Below are 9,018 nucleotides of genomic sequence, written 5' to 3'. Positions count from 1 at the left end.
TCCTGCACCGTAGAGGTGAAGGGAAGGCAACCGAGCTCCGCCAGGCGGCTCCCGCGAACCGGGGGCCCAAAGCGGAGGAGGCAGAGCTCGCGGAAGCACTCCCAATTAGGCATGGCGCCCTCGTCCTGCTCGAGAGCGTAGTACCATGTATGTGCCGCGCCGCGGAGGTGATAAGAGGCGAGCCAGGTCCGTTCCGAAGTGAGGGTGCGCTGCCCGCGAAAGAACTGGTCGCACTGGTTGAGCCAGTTGAGGGGGTCCTCCATGCCGTCATAAGTGGCGAAGTCGATCTTGGCGAACCGCGACGGTGCTTGGGTGGGAACGCCGTGTCGAGCTGGCTCGGAGGTGCGGAGCAGCGAGGTGGGTGGCGCCTGGTCGGAGTACTCCGGGTAGTGGCCGGCGGAGCCAGATGGCCCGCCGAACTGTGGAAAAGGAGTTGGCTCGGCGGACGCGTGGTGTAGACCGGCGGTGGCGAAGATGCAGCCGCCCATGCGGGAAGTGGAGACGGCGACGGCGGAAACCGGACCTGATGGATCGGTAGCCCGGTCGGCGCGGGTGCCCCCGAGCTGATCAAGGAAGGCGATGGCGCGGAGAACGGCGGCTGCAGAGGTCCGGTGGCCGCCGCTTGCGGCGGCTGCTGTAGCGGCCAGGAGGCCGCTGATGGCGCCGACGTCAAGTGCCAGAGGGGCGCCGCGGCGGCCGGTGGCCCGCCCGGCTGGGATGCCGGGAACGGCAGGGGCAGGGGGCCGCCGTAAGCGGAGACGCCCTGGGGCGGCCACGATGGGTGGCCGTAGGCGACGACGGGCGCCGGTGGCGGGGGCATGTAGGGCCCGGCCGCATACTGCTGCTGCTGTAGGTGAAGACTCTGGACGGCGGTGACGAGGTCCCGCGGGGTGGACGTGACCTGCTCCGGTGTCAAGACGGCGGACGGTGGTGGCGCGGAGGGGACCGGAGGCGGCGGCGCGAGCGGGGCTGTGGTGGAGACGGGTTCCGCCAGCGTGTTGGCCCCGGCGGCGGTCGTCATCGGCGCGGTGAGGGGCGGCTCCGTCGTCATCGGAGCAGTGGAGCCGCTGGACAGCGTCGGCGATGGTGGTGGCAGCGACATGATCCGAACTTGGTCTCTGATTACCAAATTGATAGGACTAGGGTTCCTACCGGCTCTACTCCTTAGGTTATAAGGGCAGAACAGCGGGAGTTGGGGGCGAGGGCGCGAGCTCCGGCGCGTCAGCGCCGTCGCGAGGGAGGAGGAGGGCGGCGGCGGTTAGGGCTGGAGGCGGCTAGGGTTCCGACTCCTCTGGGAGCCTGCAATAGGGATAATAAATATCTTTATTGCTTAATCTCAAAAGGTGTTTTACACCTAGTATTTATAACCTCAAAACGAATAGCCTAAGATAATTTATGGGCCAAGCCTCTAACTACTATCCGGTGGGCCTCCTCCGGTTATAAGCTAAACCGGTCATAACAAGTGCGGTTTCTTGAAACATTACAATCTGCTTTATCAAAGTTAGAGCATGGAGCATTGCACCTGATATTTCCCCGTTTGTACATTGCTGAAACAGGCTTGCGGTGCCAACTCTACGTATTCACCAGGAAGGAAGGAACGTCTGTGCCAGCCATCTCTCTGGTAAAGCATGCATGCAGGCCAATGATTCTGCCCTACAAAGCACGGACACACACCACGCTAACACATCTTTTGCAGAAGCCGCAGCCATCATATTCATCCGCACCAGAAAGAGGAAAAGATCCATTGGACTCATCGATCCACGAACCGAACACGCAACGACCATTCGAACATCATTTTGCTTTCCAGGGAAAAAGGATCCCACATTGTGCTTGGGGATGCACGAAGGAGATCACTCCCAATTCTCAAACACAACAGACGTACACAAAAGAACTGAAACATACACAAATAATGGAAATGTGCAGTAGATATTATTAAAAAAACAGAAGAGATCCTTGTAGGCAGCAAGAGCAGCTTGTGCGATTTGGCGCTGCCCAATGTGTACAAGTACAACAACGTTGCTGAAGAAGAACGGTCAATCAACAAGAGGTAAAACATAAGAGGTTCCACACTAGCTGTTACCAATCGCCGCAGTTCTTTGTCACGACCCTAAATCCTAAACCCTAACCCAGGGCTCGTCCCAGATGCTCGGTAATTACAGGTTCTGGGTCATGGTGTATTAGCTCCCCACTAAATCGAGACCACAGGATGAAACCTCTAGTTAGTTAGTTAGGTCTCTTTGCTCTTGCCCTTTTTACTGGTCTTGGATGACTTCTTGTCCTGGGTCTTGGTGGAACCTAGGTTTACCCAGGTGTAGTCGCTGGGGATGGTGAAGGGGTCGGTGTTGTCCGCGACCTGCGACAGGTTCACTGGCTTTGCTCTCGAGTTCTTGGATGTCCACCTGAGATACGAGCTCTTGTGGGTGTCTGGCTTAGGCATGATGGACCCCGGACCTGGGCTCGCCAGCAGGCTGGGGCTCGACATCGGCGTGAAGAACTCCTCTGGCTCTACCAGGGGAACAAACTTGTTGAAGGTGATGACTACCCTCACAGTCGGAACAACAGGGATCGCAACCTGCATCAACAACGGAGTCATGAATTAGCTGAATCCACACATAGCACTAAATCACAATCGAGCATCAATGACCGAACTGAATTACGCCATCTCTAGTTGATAGCTGCATCCAACTCATAATTCTTATGAATAATGCCTGGGCTATGGCTATGGGCAGTGAACCAATTCCATGTGTGTTTCCAACAATAAATTCTTCAGAAGCAATATGATGCATAGTCTTCAGAAGCAATATGATGCATAGCTTTCAGAAAGTGTTAGTACAAGGATACTGCTCCCTTTACTACTCAACTCCCCATTTATCAAACCTGAAAATTGCCTGCTCCAGGGCAATGCACCATGCAGATGAGCATCTGAACTTATAAATTGTTTCCTTACAAACTGTCGAGCTTTCACTGCATATGCTGCCCCTAGTTGCTGTTCTTGATGCTACAAACAGCTAGATAGTCCCAATAGCAGATGATTCATTAATTATTTTGCTTGATTCAGATAACTTCTGAGTGTTGAAATTGCACCTTCACCATGTTAAATTGCTACAAAGGACTTATAAATTCTTGTCAAATTTGCACAACCCGTGAAACTGAGCAAGTTGTTTGGAAGAAACAGTAGTACCAGAACTTGGGTTGCCTGCCGCTAGAGCAGCAAAGTAGACTGAACGTTACCTTCACAGGAAATGTCCCAGTCGGGAACTTGGTGGTGAGCAGCTCGCGGAGGCGGTGGACGGCGCGCACACGGGTAGCCAAGATGTCAAGCAGGGGCAAGAACTCGTCGACGCTCAGCGGGAAGTCCTCTGTGAGCCACACGGTGGGCCGCAGTGTCTTCACGGTCTCCTCCTCCTTCCACTTCGCTCCCCCGGTCGTCGCGTTCCGGCTGAACACGCCATCCTCGCCGCGGCCCACCGATGCACAGGTTGGCAGCCGTCGCGGCACGTCCACGCTGTTCCTCCTCCTCTGCGGCGTCCCCATATGCGAGGGTGGTCCTGCCACGCTGCGCCGGCCAGGTACGTAGCAGCTGCGCCGTGGCGGGGGCGGGGGGATGTCGGCGACTAAGAAATCGCCGTCCTCGTCGTCATCCCGGATCTCCAGCGGCAAGAACTCCTCGTCGTCTTCTCCGGCAAGCTCGAAGGTCAAATCCTTGCGACCGGTACTGGCTGCCTTGAGCGTGCGGAAGGAGAAGACGATGTTGTGGACGTCGAACACCCGCGCCTTCCACTCCCCAACGCTCTCCGTCTTCTCCTTGCGCAGCCACGTGGTCCTCGGGACGAGCCTCGCGGAGGTGATGTTGAGCCCCGGCCGGTAGGCGGCCGCGTCGGAGATGGCCGCATCCTCGTCCCCGGCGGCGGCGGCGGCCGCGAACGCGTCATGCACCTCGCGCTTGCCGCGGTGGAGTACAAGGAGCGATCCCGGGGGGAGGCGGCGGCCGCCGGCCTCAGTCTCCTCGCCGAAAAAGAGGAAAGAGTGGTCAGCCCGCCGAATGCGGAGACCGTCGAAGCCGGCGAGGGTGGTGTCCGCACGCAGGTTGGCGCCGCGCTTCCATATCCGGTAGGTGTCCGACGGCGCGGCGCGCGAGAGGAGCGGCACGACGGAGCTCTCGAAGTGGAAATCCACCTCGAGGTAGAAGTCCTGGACCCGGCGCAGCGCGGCGGAGAGCGCGGGCGCCCGGCGGCGGAGCTTGGCCCAGGCCGCCAGCCGGTGGGCGCGGAGGAGGAAGGCCGCGATGTCCTTGCACCCCAGGCAGAGCGCCTCCTGGAGCGGCGTCCACCCGGCGTGGTTCTGGAGCGTGGGGTCGGCGCCGGCGGCGGCGAGCGCGGAGGCGAGGGAGGGGAGCCTGAGGCGCACGGTGAGGTGGAGCGCGGTGTCCCCGCCTGGCACGTCGCGGCGGTCGAGCGCGGCGGAGACGGAGGCCGAGAGGCGGGCCTCGCGCGCGGCGTCGGCGGCGGAGAGGATGCGCGAGGGGTGGGCGAGGGGCGGGAGGCCGGCGAGGATGGCGGAGAGGCCGGCGGCGTCCCGCAGCGCGATGCAGTGGTGCGCCGGGCTGTGCGCGTAGTCGGAGGGGCGGATCGGCGCGGAGGACGTGCGCTTGGGTCGCGCCGCGGCGGGGAGGGGCGGGGGGGTTGGGTCCTGAACTGACATTGCCCGCTCCTGGTCGGGGATAGGAGCTCTCCTCTTGGGATTCTCGTGTTGGGTTCTCTTCCTCGGCTGTGGCGGTGGGGGGAGCTATCCTCCGCGAGAGTGCGTGCGTGGGGATCGAGTGGAGTGGGGAGCGGTGGAGGTTGGGACCGTTGGGTGGTGAACCAGCCGGGGAAGAAACAAGAAACACGAGAGAGTGGTGTCGAGGATGGGCTAAAAATGGACCGGGCCTAGCCGGGCTCATGTCTTCATGTACTACCATCAATCAGTCAGTGTAATTACCCCTCAAAAATCAAAATCACTGTAGCATGACCTAGAAAAAATTCAGTCTGTTACCACAAAACAAACTCACTATTACAGATTTTCGAAAAAAAGACTCGCTATTACAGATAATAAAAAAACTGAACCCTGGTAAGTGTCACACGTGTGGCACGAACACATGGCAACTCTGAACATTTTTTATGGTAAATTTAATGATGCGAGGATGACAACTTTGGATGTCACGCCTGATAACTTCTTTTCGAATGGCAAGTGCCAGTTTTCATTTTGTTTTTTCCCCTGATGGCAACTTTATTTGTAAAAATCGTCAGGGTTAGATTGCTTCGTGCTACTAGTGTGGCACTTACCATTTGAGAAAAAACTCACTAAAATAGTGACTGAAATTCGACAAAAGGTTGTGTAAATTTCGGGTGCACATGTGCTACAACCACTCTCCAAATAATCCTTGTGTAATTCGCAAGACCCGAAGTGCAATAACTGAAATACTATGCATTAGTGCCCATTAAAGATACAATAATGGTATTCAGTGAACGTTCGCTCGAGATGCATGGCAAAACGAATGCTTTTCACAGCAATTCATGTTGCGGGAACATGGCGAAATTTTCAAGTGAGCACGGTAATTTCACAAAAATATCCTATGTTGTCAAAATTGCCAAGTCTGCTCCGAAGAATTTACCATAAAGATGTTCGCAAATGGCATCCCTCTCAACGAACATTCGTTGGCTATTTGGGATCCTAAAGATAAGGTTGTTAGGGCATCTACAACGGCAACCCGTAAATTTTATTATGCATCCGTCCGCGGATAAGGGGTACTAGTTCACGGACATAGATACGGGAGACAGTCATCCAACTGTAGCCGCATACATTCTCAAAACAACTTGAACCAACCGAACCAAATTCGTTCAAACAAATCCGAATTTCATATATACATACCGGATTTCATGTAAACTTGAGGGATTTCATTACAAATACATCAAAGCGGTGCTAGGAGGACTCCGGAGTATAATTAATACCTAATCTAAATGATCGCCGGTGTCTAGTCCCTGTGTCCAGCCATCAGCCCCGAGACCTGAATCCTCACCGTCTCCAGTTCCGCCTCGACGCTCTCCGGCTCCGCCTCCGGAGCCCCGGGAACTGAAGTTGTCCGCCTCCACGTCGCCGCCAAGTGACTAATCGGCCGAAGATGCTCAGGCCACCAAGCTTGGCGTCGACAGGAGGGAAGGAGCGATGGCCTTTCTGGGACACGAGCGGCACCGACCTGCCATGAACTACTCTTCCTTGCTGCCGGCGGCGCCCGCGGATGTGCCTGCTTCTTCCTGGTTGTGGCGCCGGGGCGCGACCTCCTCCTCATCGGTCTCGTCGAACACCGCCCCGCCCGCCTCGTCGTCGCACTCCTTGCCAGTGGCCGCCACCTCCGCCACCCGCTGCCGGTACCGCCAGCGGGCGAGGCGGATCTCGCGGGCGGAGCGATAGGACTCAGCAGCGCCTCCTGCTCCGCCAGGTCCGCGTCCGACACAACCACCCTGCTGGAGGCGACCTTTTCCTCCACCTGTAGATGCTCCTGGAGGAGGTTGTGGTTATAGTTGGTGCCGACCTGCGCCTCCTGGAACTGGTCCTCCTGCTACTCCTGCCCCATGTTCATATAATGGGCACGGGCCTCACCGATGGTTATGGTGCAATGCACCGGCGAGGGTGGAGTGGAGGAGGAGGGTGCCGTGGAGGAAGAGGAGGGTGGCGCTGGCTCGTCGTCGAAGGCCCATTTGCACGTCATCGTTGAGGCGTCCTCCGGCTGTCTGTCGGCCTGCCAGTCGGCAGCAATGGCGGCCATGGCCATCTTCTGCTCCGACGCCAGCCCGTCCCTGAGAGCTTTGGCGGCGGAGGGATCCATGGCGGGGAGTGGTGCGGAGAGGGATGACTATGGCTATGGTCGGGGCAGCGGTTTATATAGCACCGATGGGCGGCAGAGGGACGGACGGGTGGCGCCGGAGGTGATGCCTTGGCAACCACGTGCCATAAATGCGGGCGGCAGACGGATGGACGGGTGGCCTTCATCTCGTTTGAACGCACGACAGTCGCCGGCACCGGGAAGTGCGGGCGGCGCTCTCTCGGCTGACACGCTGCTTCAACGCCGGTGCCAGTGAGCGATCGCGTCCGCTCTGGTCAGGAATGAATGCGGGCGCTGACGCTCTGAAGCGGCGCTGACCAAAAACACGCGGGGCGGGAAGGGTTTTTGGTGGGTTAGGGCGGTCAAAAGCGGGCTTGGATTGGTCCCGACTTCCGCAAACCTACCCAGTTTTGTCTCTGGTTTGACGGGAAAATCACGTCCGGACTACGTCGCGGACTGATACAAAACCGCGTTGGATGACTTGCATGATCTGGGTTGCAGTTGGTTGTGAGAGGTTTACTTGTCCATATTGGATGCCCTTAGTCCCGGCAACAACGACAAAAAGATAAGGTTGTTTTAGGCGAAAATTGTTGTTGCAACGGCGGTTCCCTACAGCCGTGCAAGCTGCGCTCTCATACATACTTGACGCGTGACCGAACGCTTCCCATTGGGCTTGGCCCTCGGGCATCATATCATAGCAAACCAACCTTGAGGCCGGTCAAGCCATGCAATGCAAATGCTAGTACTACTACTTTAATACTTCCTTTTTAAAGGAGAGAGATGCAACGACAAACAGGGTACTACCTCTTCCTGACGATGTGGATTACTCACAAGAGCAAGTTAGTCGCGTACGTGACAGGTCGTCCGTATGTGTGTGGGCAAGAATTTTGTTGCTTAGTGCCAAAGCATGCCCCTGCTTTCTTTCTTTAAGTAAACCAGTTAATTGATGCGCTGAGATTCCTGATGTGCCTTCCTACTACTTTTTTTCTTTGAAAAGAAGGATATTCCGGCCTCAGACAGCCATCTTTATTAAATTATTTAACATAGTCTGACAAAATATATGTAAAGATCAATCCTAAGTCATTTTTCAGGCGAAAAAAGTTGCTTCATCTCAAAGTATGATGTTGTGCCCCGACCGCACCAATGCACAACATCTAATCCAGTGGCCTCATGAAGCCACCCCTTGGTAAGCCAAGAGCATCAACCGGTCTAGGCGACCCACAACGTGCACCCCATGCACACACTCTAGGGTCCGCCACCGCCTTCTTACGTCAGTCCATCTTCTGGAGGGATCATCGTATTTACCTTGCCAGACCCAACTACTGTCGAAGTCACCACGAAAGATGACCACAGTTAGGGTTTTCACCCCAGAAGCATTGAGGTGGGAATAGGTAGGGCAGACCCGAACGATGTCTCCAGGAAGAAGACCGACGCGCTCGGGTGACCAGTGAGTTATCCCGATCTGGATCTTAACCACCCGCTCCGCCCCAGTCCGGTGACTAGCTAGCATCCAGCGTGGACATGTCCGGTGAGACGTAGCGCACCTAGCAGGGAATGGAGGTAGATGATAGATCGGCACCAGACCCGTCGGTGGATCGTCGACGGATACGTCTCCAATGCATCTATAATTTTTGATTGTTTCATATTATATTATCAATTGTGGATGATTTATACGCTATTGTATATCATTTTTTGGGACTAACATATTAACCCGGTGCCCAGTGCCAATTCCTGTTTTTGCTTGTTTTTGGTTTTTCAGAAAATAAGTACCAAACGAATTCCAAACACGATGAAACTTTACGGTGATTTTTTTTGGACCAAAAGGGACCCTAAAAGGTTCGGGAGGAGACCAGAAGACCTATGGGAGAGCCAAGAGCTCATAGGACGCGCCCCTGAGCTCATGGGTCCCACGCAGCTCCGTTTGACCTAATTCTACCTCTATAAATATACAAATATTCTCAAACCAATAGAGAGACGCCCGAAACACTTTTTCCGTCACAGCAACCTTTTGTTCTTCCGCAATCCCATGTGGTGGCCTTTTCCGGTACAACGCTGGAGGGGCATCGATCACGGAGGGCTTCTACATCATCCTTGTTGCCTTCCAATGATGTGTGAGTAGTTTACCACAGACCTACGGGTCCATGGCTAGTAGCTAG

General features: G+C 55.9%; 1 protein-coding gene across 1 annotated transcript; it reads right to left on the bottom strand.

Annotated features, from left to right (window-relative positions):
• Positions 1-1,907: 1,907 nt before the first annotated feature.
• On the bottom strand, positions 1,908-4,854 carry LOC109759955 (uncharacterized). Its single transcript, XM_020318785.4, has 2 exons — positions 3,232-4,854; positions 1,908-2,572 (listed from the first exon to the last, which is right to left on the bottom strand). Exons 1-2 carry the CDS (start codon positions 4,699-4,701, stop codon positions 2,228-2,230), a joined length of 1,815 nt encoding a protein of 604 aa, XP_020174374.1. The 5' UTR covers positions 4,702-4,854; the 3' UTR covers positions 1,908-2,227.
• Between the last annotated feature and the right edge of the window lie 4,164 nt (positions 4,855-9,018).

The sequence above is a fragment of the Aegilops tauschii genome, chromosome 2 (assembly GCF_002575655.3).
Source record: "Aegilops tauschii subsp. strangulata cultivar AL8/78 chromosome 2, Aet v6.0, whole genome shotgun sequence".
Taxonomy (NCBI): Eukaryota; Viridiplantae; Streptophyta; class Magnoliopsida; order Poales; family Poaceae; genus Aegilops; species Aegilops tauschii.
Note: the sequence above shows the minus strand (reverse complement) of the source record. Positions and strands in the feature narration are given on the sequence as shown.